The sequence below is a fragment of the Hibiscus syriacus genome, unplaced genomic scaffold (genome assembly GCF_006381635.1).
Source record: "Hibiscus syriacus cultivar Baekdansim isolate YM2019G1 unplaced genomic scaffold, ASM638163v2 tig00000002_pilon, whole genome shotgun sequence".
NCBI lineage: Eukaryota > Viridiplantae > Streptophyta > Magnoliopsida > Malvales > Malvaceae > Hibiscus > Hibiscus syriacus.
In genome coordinates, this window is record NW_024061752.1 from 1452929 (window position 1) to 1473947 (window position 21019).

Genomic DNA, 21019 nt, shown 5'->3' on the forward strand with positions numbered 1-21019 from the left:
AACTTGATTTTGATTTGAATATTTTCTTTTTTAGTAAATAGTTGCATCAAGTCCTGATTTTGAACCTAATAATATATTTCTTTGCTTTTTATTCAATTCATTTTAAGTTTAGAAAAAAATTATACATTTCAAACCTAGGGATAGATATTTGATCGAATCGAGTCAAAATATTTTGAGTTAATTGAGTTGACAGATCTTATTCTATGCCTCAAACTTTATTTGAACTTTTTTCGACTCGAGTTGAGTTTATAAAATTTGAGTCGATCGAATGTCTGTTTAAATTTGATTGTAAATATTTATAATATTATGATATTATTTGATTTTAAACAATTTTCTATAACCATATACGATATACATATATCTTTCTTCATATTTTTTCATATGTGATATAACATGCAAAGTTGAGGGACTCGAATCGAACTTGTAAATCAATTCACTGATTACTAAAAATTTTAAGTTATTCGAGTTCTATTTTATAACTCTATTTAAATTTAAAAAAAATCGAGTCAAGTCGAGATTTTTAGCATCAACTCTAGTAAAAAAAATTAAAATTTTCAAATCAAGTGGTTACCGTTATTCAAATTCCAATTAATTTTAAGATAAGATCTTGATTCGATACGACATTTTTTTCATCTTTCCATAAAATAGAAAGACAATTCAAGAAAAATATAAAAAATATTATAGTAATTATTTATAAATATAAAAAGAAAAATTATAAAGTATTATCTTAGATCGAAGATTTTTACTCTAAACTCGATCTAATTTTATTCTTTTTAAAATTAAATTTTATAACATTAAATTGAATCAAAACCCGTGAAAATCGAATAATTTGATCATATAAATAAAGCGAAAAAATTGACTTTTTAAAAATTTGTTGTCTCTTAAGCATTGTACTCTTATCCACAACACATATTTGTTCACTTGTTCACTTGTTCACTTGTTCACTTGTTCACTTGTTCACTTTCTTTTACCATGGACACTGGTAGCGCTTCAATGGCAGGCCTAGCCTCACAAATTTGCAGCCATATAGCCTCCATCTTCTCCAAACCCACTACCGATCCACCAGCCTTGGACCTAATGGTAGCAGAGTTGACCTCCATAGCCTCCCAAAACGGCCGCGTCTTTCTCTACGGAGTAGGCCGAGAAGGTCTAATGCTGAAAGCCCTCTGTATGCGCTTGGCTCATCTGGGCCTTTCTGCTCACTTCGTCTTCGACATGACCACTCCTCCGATTACCTCCAAGGACCTTCTCATAGCCTCGGCCGGCCCTGGTGGATTCTCCACCGTCGACGCAATTTGCTCGGTGGCAAAATCTCACCGTGGTAGAGTCTTGCTGTTGACTGCCCAGCCTGAAACGGGATCCAGTGTGAAGTATGCCGATGTGGTGGCGTATGTGGCAGCACAGACAATGGCTGACGACGAGGAAGATGGCGGTGGTAAGGAGAAATCTAGAACTTTGCTGCCTATGGGGAGTGTTTACGAGGGAGGATTGTTTGTGTTGTTTGAGATGGTGGTGTATAAATTGGGCGAGGCTTTGGGAGAGAGCCCTGAGGCTATTCGAGCTCGCCACACCAATCTTGAGTGACAAAAATGCCTGGTAGTTTCTGTATCTGCAAAAATTACTCTATACATATTGGCTGTTAGATGGTAGCTTTAGTTCTTCTTAAGTCCCACGATGTTCTAGCTGTTGTTGGTTTTGTAATTTGTAGTACAGGTCCCTGGCTGTTAGCAACTTTCTGCAGAACTTAAAAATCAATTGAAGGTATATATAATCATGTAAGCTAGTACTTGAATTTAGCATACATTGTGTAGTCTGAAAGTTTAAACAATTAGGATTTTGCAACTGGCTTTCATGAATGGTTGTGGAGTCTATCCAACTTAGTTGTCATGAAATTTATTAAGGTAACATGTTTTTTCTTTAGAATGCGTATCTATGGTGATGGAACTCTGTATTTTGGATGATCATGTATGATATCTAAGGTTTCTGGCCGTCCTAAAAAATACCTTAGAAGTCTTCTCTCAGACATCAATTCCTGATTCATCCATGAATACTCTGAATAGGATTCGATGCTGAAAAACCTATGTCACTTGGACTCGAGTGTGAGAACTGTATATATGTTCAATATCATTGTTTTTCATATATTAGGAAAGTACTTAGAAGGTCATATCCATGTATTGTGCAAGAGTGTCAGATATGGGTACTGAAGTTTGCAACATAGCTCAAACAGCTGCCTTGAACTCTTGATCATGAACATTTAAAAAAAAAATGTCTCAGCCCCCCCCCCCCCAAGAAACTTTACGAGGCTTCTGTTGAGGAATTAGATTGGGATCTTAAGGAGTGCATGTGCTTTGGATATTTATGAAGGTTTTATAATTGACATGAACTTTAGATGTAGGCATAATGAATCTATCATGTGGCTTAAATTTTGCATCAGAACCATAACAAACCTATCACAAAGAGGCTAACAGATAGGGTACTGCTTGCTTTGATGCCATGTTTGAATATTAAGAGAAAGAAAAATGAATCCTCAATATTTTACAAACTGGAGATTTGTACAGCCATGTATATGATCAACGTTACAACTGATTCTTCGCTAAAGAAAGCATTAAAAACACAATGACAGTCCTAAAATCTCTCATATTCTTCAAGTTTGGTTTAATAATTGAATATTTATCTAAAATCTTTATAACATATATGGAAAATGTATTCGTCCTCCTTCTAGCTTTTATTTGATGAAGTGCTGGTCTACTTCAATGCGCTTTGTCCTATCATTTTGAACCAGGGTATGAGCTATGCTGATAGAAGCTTTGTTGTTGCAGTAAAGCCTCATCGGTGGAGAGTTTAAAGCCTTTAGGTCTGACTAATTTCTCAAACCACAACAACTATCATATTCCTAGAGTTTGTTTTTATCTCTAAATTAAGTTTCTGCGCAATTCCAAACCACCCCATTCAGCATCATTATACCCGACAATCCATAGATGGCCATGATCTTTAAATAGCAATCCTGTAACAGGTGTCCCCTTCTAGCATTTAAGAATTCTATGTACTGCCCCTCAAGTTGGAGAGCGCATGAATTGACTGAAACTACTATAGTAAACACAGTAGCTCATTGGTATTATTTATTAGACTTATTCCATTTTATTTCTTTGGTAAAACAATACCTGACATCGGTTAGCCGATTATCGAATTAGATAAAGAAACTTGCCCAAAACTATGATAAACTATCACAATAACTCATAATTCATCAATAGAAAACTTGTCAAAGAAACTATATCTGATCTTACAAGTCTCCATGGTTATTAAGGCTGCTCCAGTTTGCTCCTTTCTTCAACAGATGTGAAAGTGGAGGGATGCTTTGTTCATGCTTGAAGAAATTTTCTGGATCAACTGTTGTCTTTACATGCACTAACCTGTTGAAATTGTTCTTAAAATATTTCAGACCCCAAATCCTGGCTTGTGCATAGCTTCCTTTGTGGTCGTTAATTTCATTAGTCCCGATCTCAAGATCTCTGTAATTTACATAAGCTTCTCGTGGAGATTTCGAAACATATGGTGTCATGTAATCGTAAACTCTCCTCATCCAACCCATGAACTTTTCAGAGTTTATATCTTCTTCTTCCTTCCAATTCACCACGTACATGATGCCGTATAGGTTACCAGCTCTGTGAGGAAATGGAGTTTCAGTCTCAGAAATCTCATCCATTTTCCCACCGTATGCCACAAATGTGATTATTGCTGTTTTGGCTTCTTCCTCATAGAACTTGGCCCACAATCCTTTAAGCACAGTTGCAGGAATAGGCTGTTTTACGAAGTCGGATTTTGCTTTGAAGAACAATTTCGAAAGAACTGTTTCTGAACTCCTATTAAGTAAAGTTTCCAATGGTACACCGATTGGGAGTCGTACAAGATAGAGATTAGATTCAGCCCAAGTCATTTCGAAGCAATCTCCGTTCCCTAATCCGAGTTCAGGGAATTTATCTTCCATCAATGGAAGCAGCTCATCGATGCTTCCAAGAAATACGAAACTGAAAGTTGCTCGGAGCGTCATCTTCTCATATTCACCTGAATTTGCCCTTGATATGGTAATGCCGGTGTGCATATCTACGGGGAGTTTGTGCGCAATATATTGCCACCGATGGACAAGTTTGGTCGCGTTTTGCTCTAACGTTTTGGTGACTCTACAAGCAGTAACATTAGCTGGAACTGGGACTAATTTCAGTTTCCAAGCAAGGACGATCCCAAAACTTCCCCCACCACCTCCTCGAATGGCCCAAAACAAATCCTCTCCCATAGATTTTCGATCAAGAACTCTTCCTTTAACATCAATCAAACGAGCGTCGAGTACATTATCTGCGGCAAGACCATATGTTCGATGCAACGAACCATAGCCACCTCCACTCAAATGTCCACCAAGACCGACTGTGTAGCCGATACCAGCCGGAAAGGCAAGAGTTCTACTTTTCTGAAAAATCTCATAGTACAATTCACCAATAGTTGCACCAGATTCAACCCATGCTGTAGCTTCATCAACGTTAACATGAACCGATCGAAGATTCATCAAATCAATCACCACAAACGGAACCTTATAAGCCGTCATATAAGAAAGACCCTCGTAGTCATGACCCCCACTTCGAGTTCTGACTTGCAGACCAAGTTTTCTGCAACAATAAACTGCAGCTTGGATGTGGGACGCATGCAGTGGTGTTATAATGGCCAAAGGTGTAGGAGTTGACGGTGTCGTGAACCTGAAATTTTGAGCAGATGATTTCAAAACAGAGTAGTAGGAAGAATTGTGCTGTGTGTAAACGATGGAAGAAGAGTTCTCAAAACGAAGGGAAAGGCAATGGAGATAGTCCTCAGCAGGAAGAGCTGAGGTAGTAATTTTCCATGACAAGGAGAAGAGAATAGCTAGAAGAAATTGAAACATTTTACGAGTAACAAAGTGAGAAAACTAATTTCATTTCTGTGTGCATAGAAATCATTTATAAAGCTACATCCGAGGAGGTACTAAATCTTTATTTTGAATGAAATAAAAAAAAAAGTACCTTAAACGTGCAAGTCTAGATTTGACAAAACCTCAATCAACAGCACATGTGAGAATTAAAATATTGAGAATGATGTATGGAGTTGGTGATGGTCCGATGGATAATTGCTGAGTACCTAATCTTGATGATTTCGGTTTAGAAGCATGTATACTAAATTTTTATATCAAGTAGGTAGAAGAATATTGGAAAAATATTAGAACATGCAAAACAAGTTGCCTTTGTTAGGAAAATTATTAGTACTAATCCACTGTTTCACCTGTCTTTATTGGACAATATACAAAGTTAAGAATTACTAAAGCCAATTTACGAGGTTTACTAATAAACAATATTCTTTTTAAGTAGGTTAATATACGTTCCAACCTAATACACGTTTAATATATATTTTTTAAAATGATAAACTATTTAAGATATTATTGAATTTTAGACGGTAGGTAGGTAGGTAAGCGAATTGAAACACGAACGAAACTATATTCATGTTCGTTCGTTTAATTATAGCCGAACAAACGAATGAACACAAACAACTAAACGAATGGAATTTCTTGTTCGTGTTTATTCATTAAGGAATGTAAAATGATATTATTTTCTACATTAACCTTTAGGGGTATAGCGATTTTGCATTAAACTTTTAAATATTTCACTTTTAGGCACTGTACCTTTTTCGCCGTTGCTGACATTAAATCACCGCTTATTACTGGTCTCCCTTCTCGACAAGATTGATATCAAAATGTTCGTATTTTACTCATCTTTCTTCTCCTAGGATTGGTTCTCCACAAAATCCACCCAAAATTGATAAAATTAAATAATAATAAAAACCATCATTTTTAGGGGTTTGAGGGCTTTATCAGATTTGAAGTGTTTGAGGTGTTTGTTTAAAATTTTGAACAGTGAGAAGCATTATCTCGAGAAGATGAACAACATACCTCAAGATTAGTCTCATCAAACGACCATTGAAGGAGATTAGAGGATTAGCACATCGAATCTTTAGATCGATTTTCGTCGATTTTGAGTGGATTTTATGGAAAACAAACTCAATTAGAAGAAAGAGGGGTGAATGTGAACATCTTTTATATCGATCTTGTCAAGTATGGTGACTGATGACAGGCGGCAATTGGTTGCCAGCGATGACCGAAAATATTCAATGGTTAAAATGAAATCGTTTTGTCCACATCATCATAGCAACTAAAAAATTCACGCATGCCATTGTACCGTTACAATTTAGCGGTCAAGTGATATAATTGAAATTAAAATCAAAATTTAGTATCATAATTGAAGGAATTGAAAATTTAATAATATATTATTTAAAGTTTAGTAATACTTGATGGATTTTTTTATTTATTTTTATATTGTAATAAGAACTTCACTAATTCAGTTAAGACTCTATGAGTATAATATAAACAAATTAATTTCCAAGGACTTGGGTGTCGTCTTGGAATATCCGAGTACGAGAGGATGAAAGTTACGACAGATTGATATTAATAATGCTTTTCCAAACGGGGATTTGACAGAGGAAGTATACATGCTTCAGCCTCCGAGGTTCGAACAAGGTAATAAAAGTTTAGTTTGTAAACTAAACAAGGTCATTTATGGCTTAATGCAGGTACCTCGAGCATGGTTTGAGAAGTTGAGAGATTCTTTGGTTTCGGAAGGTTTTAAGCCGTTAAAATCTTATGCTTCTTTATTTTTCTGAAAAACGGCTTAAGGTGTGTTATATCTTCTTGTGTACGTCGATGATATAATACTTACCGGTGATAACGATGCTGAAATTCAAAAAGTAATCTCTAATCTTGATAAAGTTTTAGTAATCTCTGATATGGATAAAGTTTTTTCACTTAAGGGTTTTGGTCTTCTAAACTATTTTCTTAGTATTAAAGTGTGCTACACTGAAGATGAATTGTTCTTGAATCGAAGCAAATACATTGGAGAATTATTGAGAAAAAACTGAGTTTGAGAGTGCTAGAAGTCTACCACCGCTGATGGTAAGTAACTGTAAATTGTCGATTCAAGATGAAAGTACAATTATGAATGTGGCAGATTATACGAGCAATGTCGGAGCATTACAGCATATAGTAATTACACGGCCTGATATAGCGTTTGCTGTGAATCGGGTCTGTCGATTTATGCAATCCCCATTCGATGTACATTTTCAAGCTGTTAAAAGAATTCTGCGGTATCTCCAAGGAACACTTCACTATGGCTTGAAGTTTTCTGGTTCTTCACGACTAGCGATAACCAGTTTTGCTGATGCTGATTGGGATTCTGAAGCTGTTAAAAGAATTCTGCGGTATCTCCAAGGAACACTTCACTATGGCTTGAAGTTTTCTGGTTCTTCACGACTAGCGATAACCAGTTTTGCTGATGCTGATTGGGATTCTGATCTGGTTGATCGACGGTCTACTACAGGTTTTTGTATTTATTTTGGAGGAAATTCCATCTCATGGGGTTCGAAGAAACAGCAAGTTGTGTCTAGATCGACTGCTGAAGCCGAATATCACAGTGTGGCGTGTGCGACAACTAAAATTATATGGCTTCAGTCTCTACTCAGTGAATTACACATTGTTCTGGATGGAAAACCCACACTCTGGTGTGATAATTCAAGTACCGTTGCTGTTTCGGCAAACCCTGTTATGCAGTCAAAATTCAAGCATGTAGAACTAGATCTCTACTTTGTTCGTGAGAAAGTGATAGCTGGAACGCTGCGGGTGAATGAGGTTCCAGCCTATGAACAAACAACGAATGTAATGACTAAGCCGTTATCAGCGTTGTTTTTTTATCGTCATCGCGACAAACTTTTTGTTTTACCTATGTCAACATGAATATTGTTTGTTTGGTCACTATTTTGTTCTTCTCAGCAAACAAAAGCAAGGAAGCAGGATTTAGAAGCTAAAGAATGCAAGGAGAATGTTTTTAGTCAAGAGCTTAAGAAGTAGAAGTTAATTAGGGTGGTTCACTGTTGTACTAAGCTCTTAGTCTTGCGGTTATGGTTAGTTAGGACTGGTTAAGATGATTGTTAGTTTCCACTCTCTAAACTAATATTACTGTTCTCTAGTATATAAGGTGACCGATCTCTATTGGAGATGTTACGGTTAATTCAATAAACCTCTGAAAATGCTCTCTCTCTTTCTCCATTCTTCTCTGTTGTGATCTATCTCCTTCATTCTCATATTGTAACATAGGGACATGGTTAGAAGAAATAAAGTGGATACGTGCTTTATTCAGGAAATTAGGATGGAACTAATTTCAGAGAAGGCTGGTCATATCTGATCTTGCAAGCTTCCATGGTTGCTCCAGTTTGCTACTTTCTTCAACAAACGTGAAAGCGGAGGGATGCTTTGTTCATGCCTAAAAAAGTTATCAGGATCCATTTCCGTCTTTATATGCACCAATCTGTTGAAATTGTTCTTGAAATATTTGGAACCCCAAATGCAGGCTCTCCTGTACCGGTCATCATCGCTTTTAATTCCATCAGCCCCAATGTCGAGATCTCTGTAATTAACATATGCTTCTCCTGGAGATTTCGAAACATATGGAGTCATGTAATCGTAAACTCCGCTCATCCACCTCATGTACCTTTCCGAGTTTATATCCTTATCTTCCTACCAATCCACCACATATAAGATACTGTAGAGGATGCCACCTCTGTGAGGATGAGGATATGGAGATTCCGTCTCAAGAATCCCATCCATTATTCCACCATAAGCCACCAATATCATAACTGCAGATTCTGATTCTTCCTCGTAAAACTTGGGCCACAATCCTTCGAGCGCCGCTTCTGGAATCGGTTGTTTTACGAAATCCGATTTTGCTTTGAAGAACGAGTTTGAGAGAGCTGACTTGCCAGTCTTATTCAGTAACGTCGCTGAGTTTGAGTAGGTGGCGTAGAGATTTGATTCGACCCAACTCATTTCGAAACAATCTTCTTTCACGATTCCAAGTTCTGGGAATTTCTCTTCCATCAATGAAACAAGCTCATCAGTGCTACCGAGAAATATGGATATGAAACTTGCTTGAATCATCATCTTCTCAACTTCACTTGACTTGATCGCCCTTGATATGGCAATGGTCGTGTGCATTTCTCTGCGAAACTTGTTCCCAATAGACTGCCATTGATGAACAAGTTGGATCGCCTTTTGGTCTAACGTTTCGTGACCGTAAAAACAGTAAGATTAGCTGGAACCGGGACTAATCGAAGTTTCCAAGCAAGGACGATCCCAAAGTTACCCCCACCACCTCCTCGGATGGCCCAAAACAAATCTTCTCCCATCGATTTTCTATCAAGAATTCTCCCTTCAACATCGATTAAACGAGCGTCGATTACATTATCTGCAGCAAGACCGAAACAATATTCCATAGCCTACTCCACTCAAATGTCCACCGAGACCGACAGTGAGACCGATACCAGCCGGAAATGCAAGAGTTCTACTTCTCTGAGCAATTCATCGTACAATTCACCAATGGTCGCACCAGATTCAACCCATGCTGTATTTTTTCCCACATTAACCCGAAAAGATAGAATATTCACCAAGTCGATCACGACGAAGGGGGCATTATAAGCTGTAGTAGAATAAGAAAGACCCTCAAAATCATGACCCCCACTTCGAGCTCTGAGTTACAGTCCATGTTTCCTGCAACAATAGACTGTTGCTTGGAGGTGGGATGTGTGCAGTGGTGTAACAATGGCCAATGGCATGGGAGTAGATGGTGTTGTTAACCTGAAATTCCGAGCAGATGACTTCAAAACAGAGAAGTAGAAAGGACTGTATTGAGTGTAAACGATTGAAGAACTCAACACCAAGGGACAGGCATGAAGAAATTGCTCAGCAGGCTGAGCTGAAGTACTACTTTTATATGACAGGGAGAAGAGAATTACAAGAAGAAACGGAGACATTGTGTCAGCAACGATGTCGGAAATTAATTTCGTTGCTGAATTTATCTATTCGCTCGATTTTGTTGTCATGAAACATCCTCATTGTCATAATTGAGTCCACCTAACTTAGCCGCATTCCACACCACAAATATTGAACCAATTCTTTTCAAGTGAACTTGAAGAATGTCGTCCACTTAACGTGACCTCGGTGAAGGATTGTAGCATCTGTCTCTATCTTTCAATCACCACAAAAAGAGAGTTGCGGATTAAAGACCCTACAAAAATCAAGTTAGGTGCTGTTGCTTCGATTGGATTGAAGGGTCTCTATTTGGATGTCATTTCGACAATGTCGTTATCTACTTTGTTGATTATGGTTGATGGTAATTCTCGGTAGGGGAGATTGCAGTGTGCTTCTTTAACGCTTCTGTGGCCTTTTTCTATCTACTCCGACAAGAGGTGTTGCTCATTTTTCTTCTTATTTTCTTATGATATTGGGGTTTGCATGTACCTTGGGTATGTTTTATGTTTTAAATACATGTACTATGTATTTTATGAGGTTGATAAATTTGTGTTTTTTATTTTGTTTTCAAGATTATAAATGGAATTTTTAATGAGATATTTTATTACTTTTATGAAAATATATATTTATAATGTCAAAATATATTCTTAACATTTGTTTGAACGGTTACTTTTATCTTTATTTTTATAAAATATTTTAATATTTTATATTTTTTTATCAAATTAATCATTCATTATTGATGTGATATCCTTATTGCGATATATATCATAATATTAAAAATAATAATTTGACATATAACATATTTTTAAAATAATAAGATGATATATATATATCACATCAATAATCAATGGATACATATAAAAATATTACAACAATAAAAGTTTTTTTTAATTGAATGTTCCCAACACAGTGGACAAATTGCAATAGCTAGGATGCTGCGTGGTAACTCCTAAAGTCGCGAGCAAGGATATTTTCTGAAGTAGCAGGTGGAGACGCCCAAGAATAACAAGCTCAACCACAACACTTCCGGCTGATTTTTTGGACAACAATAACGAGCTTTAATAATGAGTCAATTAATTGTTTATATTTAAAAATACTTTTTAAGAATGTATTGAATGTTTTTAGTAATAGAAAGAAGTATTATTTTTTAAAGAATTTAAATTTGAACAATTGCTTCGGTAAAATATGTGTAGATACTATATTATATTTATCTCAATGTTTATTTTAAAAAAAAGATAATTAAGTAAAAATAAATAAATATATAAAATGATTGAACCGAAATCATACTTCTTATTAAAATATATACTATTATTCGATCACTTATACTATTATATTATTATAATGACATAATGTCAAAATTAGTTCCAACGTTTATGAAAAATTTCATTTTACACCATATTCTATTTTTTGGAGTATTTTGACTCCCAACGTTTTATTTTAGGGCAAAAAATGTTCCTAACATTTGACAAAATAATCATTTTGTCCTTTTTTCTGGGGCATTTTAGCCCTCAACGTTTCATTTTAGGTTAAAAAAACTCCTATTTTTTTAGTGTTAATCATGTGTTATTTTGTAGTTTTCATCTATGGAGTGAGCTTTTTATCTCAAAGAAAAACATTGGAGGCTATTTTTAGCATTATTCCTATTATAATCATGTTGTTAATGAGTTTTTTTATGGAAGAAAATCAATACTATATACTATCAATTAATAAAAAAAATATTTAAATTAAATTAAAAATCTACTGCATTAGTGGCTAGCTAAATAATAAAGTCAACATGTCATACATGTGACACGCTAATATCCAGACATTTACAGTCTTACAATAAAATTAGAAATAACTAAATTTGAATCCATCGTCTAATATATGCGATAAAAGGATAGATTATTCTTTTTATAAGCTTTGTGCTTGAATAATTATGTCTTTAGGGTATATATATCATCAATATATTAAAAAAATTTGAACATATATTATCTTATAATAATTATAAACTATTTAAAGTAATAATAATAATAATCAAATTAAAGTCAAACATGCAGATCGCTTGTCTTACTACGTAATTTTGAGAAAAAATTCAGCATATTTAATTTTTTTTTATCATTTTAATCTTTATTATCATCTTAAATTACTTGTTCTTCTTTTATAAATCTTATATTATTTTTCAGGTATAATAATAGTTTAATAGAAACTTGTTATTGGTTTATGATAAAATGTAATTATTTAATTGTTGTTTTGATTCGATTGATTCACCTGGTTTGATAGTATTTAAAAAAAAGACTAGATTGATAGTATTCAAGGTGATGAAAAAGTTGTTTGGTCTGCGATTCAATCGCAGCTAAATACATCTACTTCCAAACCTGCTAGTGTGCATAAGTATAAATATGTGGCAACGGTTGAGATTGATCCAAACAGCACTACGCCAGTTATGAAAGCAACACTTGAGGAATTTTAACATAATACTACTTTGTATCCTGTTACTTGTTCAGTTGTTCTTACATGTGCTTTCTTAATAAAACATTGTTATTTGTAATTTTGCCTCTAAATCGACCCTTTGCCTAAACCTTTACAATCTCTCTGTCCATCGAAGAACGATGTTACCCTTTCAAGATTACAACAATCTCATACTCCAGACCTCACTCTCTGTATCCCTCACGCTAATCCTCAAAATCCCGGTTTTATTTCTCCACGGTCTCCACACTTATATCCAAGCCGAAAACGTCAGCCAAGAAACATCCCGTGTTAGAGCCGCTATTCGTAGACCTTCCGACTCTGGTTCAAGTCCCGGACTCGATGGTTACCTATCTTTTCTGTCGAGAACCAATGTGGAGCTCAAAAAGTGGAACAAATCTAAAGACTACAAGTTCGAGTTCGATGAAAACAATGCCCAGATCTTCAGGCTGAAACTCAACGAGGGTCATCTTCAAACGACGCATTTCTTCAATGATTATCAATATTCCTTTCTTTTATGTGATAAATGCTAAATAGAATTCAATGGTAACAAAAATTAAAATTTTCTTCAACTTGTAATAGTTACAGAATACAACCCCAAAACCTCATTGATGAAACCAATCAAGCATTTATTTCTGAATTACATTGATGCTCTCTACTGCAGCTCCTTCTGCCCCAAAACATGCTTGAACATGTTCTTCTTTCCAGTCTTGATCCTTTGATTTTATCCTGTTCGATTGACATGACTTGTGAACGCCTCAGGGATTCTTCTTGTGTTTCTGCTGTCTCTAGGTGTTCGAAAGAGGGGCAAGGGCTGTCATTACAGGTGCATAAAGGGATGGCGACAGAAGGAAATGGACTACAGGTAGCTCGACAGAAAATGTCCGAAGAGACCAATGAAACACGATTCTTTCTGATCTCTGAATTTTGTGACGGGCAATCTGCATTGCGGGGATGAAGCATGCAGGGTGTACAGAGGCCAAAGGAGAGCTGTAGTTTAATTTCTTTTCTGGGTGAACTCGGCAATTTCACAAAGGAGAGAATGGCATGTCTACAGAGGGGGCATGGGATTGACCCAGTTGGGGCAACCATATCGGAAGGAAATTGGCTCGTTGAGCACAGATAAAGTGCACAACTTACGCATAGCCCGTGCCTGCATCTTGAAACGATAAATGAATTGATCAGTGCCTACATTTGAACGAGGGACCTTTATATTACAAGGAACGAAAAGGGCATTCAATGGTGCACAAGGCTCCCCACTTTCCGAGGGTTGCGTGAGGGTCGTTTATAGTACACTCCCCTGCCCTTGCACTCTCCAAAGAGGCATTTTTCCATGACTCAAACCTGTGGCCTTCTGGTCAGAACGGGGAACCTTACAGTTGCTAATCAGAATACAGAACCCAAGTTATGAAAGCAGCAAGTTGATGACATACCTTCCGTAGCAACACCACACGCTCTCTCAAGGCAGACAGCACAAGTGTCGGCATCATCTGAAGAGGTTGTTGAGGACTGCAACCAACATTCTCTACAAACAATAGTCTAAATGAAGGCCATGCACCCCAATTGATAAAACCTAAAGCATCCAACTGTTCTACCATATTAAGCACACTCAAAAGAGGCAAGGACAAGTAGTTGGAAGAAGGAAATCTAGGTATGGTTGTGTCCGAATTAGAAGCCAACAAGGGCTCAAGCCAATGACGACCCCACATCCTGGCAACATCAAGCGGCAGCGAAAATGCAGATAATGCTGTCTGTTAACCATGACAGGTTCAGAACTGGAATAACAACCAAACAAGGCCAAAGAAACGAGCAAAATGAGATAAAAGAAAGACAGTTTACCCGTTGCAATTCAAAGTCATTCTACTGGCTCCTCTTGTTAGAAGGATCTGCAGACAAAAGAATAACATTAAATCGTATTCAATGCATGTAACAAATAGATCCAAAACCATTGTTTATAAGCCTTGCCTGGCAACACTTCAAGTTTCCGCCGCAAGCAGCATAATGCAAAGGAGTGCTTCCCTCTTCTGCCCGTAAAAACAATAACCACGTTCAAATCAGAAGGCGATCATCCACTAAACGATAAAAAAGAAAACCATACCTATTAGATCCACTGATGTACGCAATCAAAATACCCATTCAATGCTGCCATATGAAGAGCAGTAATCCCACCATCGGCTGGCTTATCTACAAACTTGGACAGTGCATTGCATGGTAAAAAGTTAAATAATTAGCACAAAACCAACATCATTTTTCGCATAGAAGGCTGATTAATTCCATAGCAATTGAGATCACAGGGAGAAATGTCTGTGATGAGCATCAATAAGTCGTACACGCCAAAACCGAGTTTCTTCTGTAAAAGATCCTCTCTCATTAACCCTTTTCACAATATTACACGCAATGAATCCTGGACCTAATTCTCGTTTAAATTGATCTCATAGCCAACAGAACAAAATGCTGATCGAGTTAAGTAACGGGATACACACCTCCGATCGTTTTTGCTCCTCACACCAGAACCATCCCCTCTTTCACCTTATATTTGGTTGTTTATAGCTTCAAAAGGAGCACAAGGAACAAAATCAGCAACAACTAGTCTTATGCATCTCACATGTACATTTACAGCAGCAAAACGTAGAGCTGTTCTCCCACTTAGAGAATCTGCTCTCTAACCTAAAAAGGAAGAAAAACAGCAATAGGCATCAATTAGTTGACAAACATTTTATTGTTTATGAAAGTTCATAACGAAATTAAGAAAAGTAAAATTCATGAAGAACGAAACGACGATCTCAAGAGCCAGTAGCAGCCACTTCATAATAACTAAGAACTTATTCCCTAGCCATATGTCGTGAATAATGGCTAAATCTACGAGATAATGTATTGGAATTATTTATTTCACGAGATAACATTCTCCCAAGATTAATTGCTGAAGTAAGGCGAATTGCACAGTGTTGGCCGTAGGTCGCCATGCACTCCGGGCGACCTTGTAGGTCGCCATGTACTCCGGGCGACCTACCCTCGCTCGGTTGCCCTCGGATTCCCTCGCATAGCTCGCTCAGTTGCCCTCGGATGCCCTCGCATAGCTCGTTCGGATGGCCTCGGTCGGATGGCCTCGGATGCCCTAAATTCAATAATAAATTTCTATATATACACACAACTCTCTTAATCTTAAAAATTAAACAGATAAACAAAGATACCTAAAGGTATATTATAAATAAATGTAAATAAAATATAATAATAGACTAAAAATGCTTTAAAAATTGAATCTGAAAACACCACACTATTTGATTGCATGGCGACCTATTCTTTGCAAAACACCCCACAGGTCGCCCGGATGCCATGGCGACGCCCGGATGCCATGGCGACCTCTAAGCTCACTGTAGAATTCACCCCATTTCAGCAATTAATCTGGGATGTGCATTATCTCGTGAATAAAAAAGTTCGAGAACATTATCTCGTGGATTCACCCGTTGCGCAAGCTTTGCATGCTTTTCCGTCCTGCCGATGTTATTCCTATAGCAAAACATCATGTATTAGATGAGGAAGACTCCGCGTATTATCGTCAAAGATGAAAGAAAATAATGTAGCAGTTGGGAAAAAATTACCTATATTATCTTCACTAGGAATGTCAGCCGACATTAGGACTGCCAAGCATTCACTTTGCCTTTGGAGAGTAGCAATCCACCTGTGTGCACCAAAGCCTAAACCGACATTGAGTGATGACCTCAAGAGATGGTGAACTGCGCTTTCATCGTATTCCGAGTTTTCGATCCAAGTAACCTGCATTTAATGATTAAAAACACACGAGCATTACAAAAACTTAGAAAGATTGTCGTAACGCTTTTGTGTTCCAAAGTATATGATGATGATCTTAAATTAAGATCATATGATGATATGTTTAAATGTATAGTAGAGAAAGTAATAAAATTAAGTTTGGCAATTACTTTGGAGTACTTGTTGTCCAGATCCTGGATGACAAAGCCAGAAGGGAGCCTCCTGCAGTTGAGAAACGCATACTTATCTGCGGCATCACGAGTGGCATCGATTGAAACATCAACCACAATCCACACACCCTCCGAATGCTGTTTGCAGAACCGGATGAATCTCTGTCGACGGACTGGAGCCAATGGAGAAAGCACATGAAATTCAGCATCCATCTGCAAAGTATGGTTTTCATTAGGCCCGGTTAAGTGGCAAAAGAAACAAAGATAGATGTTAGAAAACCTACCACTTGCAATGCATTGTCTCTGGTTACACCTGCACCGGTGGATAGCACATCGATGGTTGCTGCTTTAAAAACCAAGCAGGGAAACATTTCTACCCAACGATTCTATTCATAAAGTAACAGAAAAATAATGTCAAACAAACATTTTCTAACAATATTACTTTATTAAAGATTCGGTCGATAGTAACGGCGGATAAGAAGTTATATTTAACGAGTGATTGAGCAGCATACCGCATCCATTAATGCCTCAACGAGAGCCGACCCACGCAAGGAAACCAGGCCAGTTGCCCTTGTAGCCTCAGTTTGGTAACCACTTGGTTTCATTCCAATGAAAGAGGGGAAAGTTCTACTATACTCCTCAAGATTCAATGTTTCCAAAGAACCATCCGAGCCTTGGATCCAAAGAGGAGTATCGACCTGTGCCAACTTAATCAATTCACCCAAAGCCCCCAAAGCAATATCTACGACAGCTGACCTGTCATATGGCATGTCATTGGCCATAGGTTTCGGCAACATAGCTCCATCACCAAAGTTGAATTCCATAGGCAATGAGGTGCCTCCTGCATTGTTCAAGCCACCAAAACCATTTCTCCCCACCCGAGCTCCAGATTGGAGTTTAAGCCTTGGGAAGGAATAGGACCGGCCGAGGTCGAGGAAGGCCAGCCCCAGAACTTGCTCGTTAAAGAATAAACCCTGCCTAGTTCTTCTTTCAATCGAGCATTCTCCATCTGAAGTTGGTGCTGATCATAAGATATTTCACCAGGAACCGCTGGACCACCACAATTGTTGCATACCGGGTTAGCCATGGCCTGCTTCAAGTAATCATTCTCGGCTCGGAGTTTATCACACTCTTGTCTAAGAATCATATTCTCATGGCACTCCAATTGGGTCTAATTTAAACGACAGATCACCATCATTAGCAATCTCGAACTGAAGATTAGAACACAACCACATCAAGACTACCAAAACCAAAAGGTTTATCATAAACTGACCATTTGGGTTCTCCTGTTCTGAAACCAAAATTTGATTTGCTTGATCTCCAGGCCAAGCCTCCTGCTAAGTTCCAGCCTTTGCTTCTCATCAGGGTGAGGACAATCCTTGAAGAAACTATATAACAAACACAAGAAACGCAAAGATGTAAAGTTCAATAACAAATAAAAGATTCAGTCAAAGAAGTGAAAGATAAGCAACCATACGATTCAAGCTCTTGGATTTGGTGTGGAGTGTGTCTATGGTACTTCTTCGGCCGGCGTCCATTAGAAGAAGCAGCAGCATCCTGACCATCACCTGAAGCAATTTCCATGTTATCACTTCCGGACCTACTCTCATTTTCAGCTTCCCTCATCCTCCCAACTAGACTGGGATCAAAGTTTTCCCCCAACTGATCCATTGTTTTCTGCACCAAAAGCAAGTCAATCAAAATTAAATGACTTGTCTTAAATAAATAACAAACACAAAGTCACAAAGCAAAAGATCAACACAAACTATAATAAAGTAGGTAATAATAATATATATATATTGAAATGACAATGCATGGGGGAGGAGGAGAGAGAGACAAGGTAATACATAGGGGATAAACAGGGAAGGGAAGCTTTGCATAGTTACGGGAATAACAATGGCATCATCACCATTTAGCATGTTGTTGAACGATATCAGCACAATAATCCTTGAACAAACCCCAAACACAAATTAACTTTGGAAGGAAAAAAACAGACACCCCAAGAAAGAAAATCTCCAGTTTCGTTTTTCTTTTCCATAAAGTCTAAACCTTTTTTGAACAACTCCATCTCCTCCGATGGTGAAAGAAATGAAGAAAAAAAACGCCTCTACTCGTTAACGCCCATGCATGACTGCAAGGTATCTATCTGTTTGTAGAAGACGTTTTCTGTTTTATCTCTAAAGAACGTAAGAGAGAGAAAATAAGAAAACAGAAGCGGAACAAGACAAAAAAGGTCCACCTTTTTAAATAAAAAAAACAAACAAATAAGCTCACACTTAGCAGTTTACACTCACACATTCGTTTGATCCTTTTCTAGCTAAGCCCCACCTGGGAAAATCGCTGAAAAACACCATAAGACTTGACTAACATCAACAAAAAACCCTAGATTTTCCCGGTAGCTTGCTTGATCAACTGTTTGTCGATATGTCTGACAGAAAAATGAAAATGACCCCAGAAAACCAGAAAAAGAAAAAAAAAGAAAAAAAAAGAAGAAGCAATGAACACAAAAAGGCAAAGCTCATCACTTCGTCGTTCACACGACTAGGATCCTGTATGATTAACGACACCTGAAACCATGATGAAGGTGTAATGAAACTGAAGCATAAGAAAGAAATCAAAGCAATGAAAAATAATATCCAGTTGACGTCTCTCTCACCCTTTTGCAATGCTGGTATAGAGAACAGCAGGCTGTAATGCACACAAACAAGAACCCAAAGTCAGTACAGAGATTAAAATGAAAATAAGAAAGTTAGCTTTATTTCTTTAAAAAAAAACATGTTAACAGTGAGCAAAGGTCTGTGTGTTTTTCAACAGAGACTAAAAGAAAAAAAGATTACATGGTACTCAGATCCTCGAAAATTCCCCTTTCCCTTTACCTTTAAAACGTTGGGATATGTTGCAGAGTCGGAGGACAGAAGCTGCTTATGTATTATAAAATATGGAACTTTTTTCTTTGAGAGAGTTATGAAAATGAAGAACTGGTCTGGATATATATAGCAGAAAATCGAGAGCTTTCTTTTTCACTACAGTGTGATGTGGGCCCCACAACCACCGAAATCACAATTTGGGATTGTCCGCCATTTCTTTTCCCACGCGTTGAACTTAGGCGCGTGTATTCTGGCGGGAAGTCTAGCGTTACTTAAAACCTGTGATTTTACTGTTTTCACACGGGAATTTTATCTAGTATTGAACGTTATAGGGCTAAAAGAGTAATTTAAAGTTAACTGATGGAACTTTGGGCCACACGTGAGCGTGGACCTTGTGATATGGTAAGATACCTTAATTATGTTATCCATAACGGCAGTCTCTGTTCTAACCAGATTTGGACGCCAACTCTATTTTTTTGTCCTTTTGTTTGACCTTTTTTTTCCTTTCAATTTTACAGATATTCAAATTAATATAATATATCTAGTGCAGATTATTATATCAGATATAATGTAATATATATATTTTTTATTATTTTTAATAATCTAATATGATTATAACATAGTATTTGTTTAATAAAAAATAATCATTAAATTTATTAAATAACTTGAACTCACACGCTTAATGAAGTTTTTTTATTATTAAGTGAACGATATAGATTACGTTATCACCAAATTAAACTGTAATGGTTTTAATGATTATATTTATTTGGTTTTAATGATTCTTACGTGTAGACATATAACACGTGTTACGAAAATTAAAATGTTCATGTGAAACTATAATCTTAAATATTGATGTCGTTTATTGTGACATCAATAATTCAATTTAGCAATCAAAATAATTCTAAGATGATTGGATCTATTAAAATAATTGGGACTTATGCACTTAATAAAGTTCTCATTGTTATTGAGTGAAAAGGTTAGATCATGTTAATAACAAGTCAAGTTAAAACGGTCAATGATTGTTATTTGTAAACAAATAACACGTGTTGCGAAAATTAAAATATACATGTGAATGCAATCATAAATATTATTGTCGTTTATTGTGACATCAATAATTTGAGTTATTAATCAGAATATTTCTAAGATGATTGGATCTATTGAAATTATCGAGGCTTACGCGCTTGAGAAAGTTATATTTGTTGCTGAGTGAAAGCGTTAGATCATGTTATCATCAAATCAAATTATAATGATCTTATTTATTGTGTTTATTTGACTTCAATGATTAATATTTGTATACAACACGTGTTACAAAAATTGAAATGTACATATGATACTATACTAATAAATATTGTTGTCGTTTACTGTGACATCAATAATTTGAGATATCAATTCAAAGAATTCTAAAATTATTGGATCTATTGTAACAACTGGAGTTTATGCGCTTGAAAAAGTTCTATTTGTTACCGAGTGAAAAGGTTATATCATGTTACCATCAAGTCAAATTATAATGATCTTATTTATTGTATTTATTCGACTTCAATGATTATTGTTTGTAAACATATAACACCAGTTAAGAAAATTAAAACTTACACGTGAGACTATAATAGTAAATATTATCATCGTTTATTGTGACATTAGCAATTTGATTTATCAATTAGATGAATTCTAACATTATTGGATTTATTGACATAACGATCATATATATATATATATTTAATGTCTGGGATGATTACAATGTAGTATATGTCATGTCATTTAATAAGTTCCGATCATATAAATTTTCAGATGGAGTTAGAATTCGGGACCTTTATAGAGAATAGTATTTTCTTTTATCATTGAGA

At 36.4% G+C, this 21019-nt stretch overlaps 3 protein-coding genes and 2 pseudogenes across 4 annotated transcripts; 1 reads left to right on the plus strand and 4 right to left on the minus strand.

Moving 5' to 3' along the window:
* The first annotated feature begins 951 nt into the window (after positions 1–951).
* LOC120210528 (3-hexulose-6-phosphate isomerase) lies at positions 952–8414 on the plus strand. 2 transcript variants are annotated; one of them, XM_039209267.1, is made up of 2 exons: positions 952–1598; positions 8322–8414. In XM_039209267.1, the coding sequence occupies exon 1, from the start codon at positions 973–975 to the stop codon at positions 1582–1584; it is 612 nt and encodes a 203-aa protein (XP_039065198.1). In that variant the 5' UTR covers positions 952–972; the 3' UTR covers positions 1585–1598; positions 8322–8414. The 2 variants fall into 2 exon arrangements, with proteins under 2 accessions (XP_039065198.1, XP_039065261.1); XM_039209330.1 differs by lacking the exon at positions 8322–8414 and adding an exon at positions 3635–3764 and having other exon boundaries at positions 952–1596.
* LOC120210437 (berberine bridge enzyme-like 18) lies at positions 1467–4955 on the minus strand. Its single transcript, XM_039209188.1, has 2 exons — positions 3635–4955; positions 1467–1600 (listed from the first exon to the last, which is right to left on the minus strand). Exons 1-2 carry the CDS (start codon positions 4925–4927, stop codon positions 1553–1555), a joined length of 1341 nt encoding a protein of 446 aa, XP_039065119.1. The 5' UTR covers positions 4928–4955; the 3' UTR covers positions 1467–1552.
* LOC120166228 lies at positions 8297–9930 on the minus strand (annotated as a pseudogene).
* A 3059-nt stretch (positions 9931–12989) lies between these two features.
* Positions 12990–14082, minus strand: LOC120167214 (E3 ubiquitin-protein ligase XBAT33-like). The gene is made up of 3 exons (XM_039176534.1): positions 13807–14082; positions 13668–13745; positions 12990–13561 (listed from the first exon to the last, which is right to left on the minus strand). Exons 1-3 carry the CDS (start codon positions 14080–14082, stop codon positions 12995–12997), a joined length of 921 nt encoding a protein of 306 aa, XP_039032465.1. The 3' UTR covers positions 12990–12994.
* Positions 14083–15226: 1144 nt separating this feature from the next.
* Positions 15227–19607, minus strand: LOC120168216 (annotated as a pseudogene).
* Between the last annotated feature and the right edge of the window lie 1412 nt (positions 19608–21019).

What these genes read in the sequence shown, in the direction of transcription:
- LOC120167214 (XM_039176534.1), bottom strand. Translation starts at nt 14,082, where the DNA reads ATGTGGGGTCGTCATTGGCTTGAGCCCTTGTTGGCTTCTAATTCGGAC. An exon ending in GTGTGGTGTTGCTACGGAAG is followed by an intron (nt 13,746 to 13,806) that starts GTATGTCATCAA and finishes AGCAACTGTAAG; the next exon opens with GTTCCCCGTTCTGACCAGAA. An exon ending in GAGTGCAAGGGCAGGGGAGT is followed by an intron (nt 13,562 to 13,667) that starts GTACTATAAACG and finishes GTTCAAATGTAG; the next exon opens with GCACTGATCAATTCATTTAT.
- LOC120210528 (XM_039209267.1), top strand. Translation starts at nt 973, where the DNA reads ATGGACACTGGTAGCGCTTCAATGGCAGGCCTAGCCTCACAAATTTGC.
- LOC120210437 (XM_039209188.1), bottom strand. Translation starts at nt 4,927, where the DNA reads ATGTTTCAATTTCTTCTAGCTATTCTCTTCTCCTTGTCATGGAAAATT. An exon ending in ACCTATACGGCATCATGTAC is followed by an intron (nt 1,601 to 3,634) that starts GTGGTGAATTGG and finishes CAGATACAGAAA; the next exon opens with CTACCAGGCATTTTTGTCAC.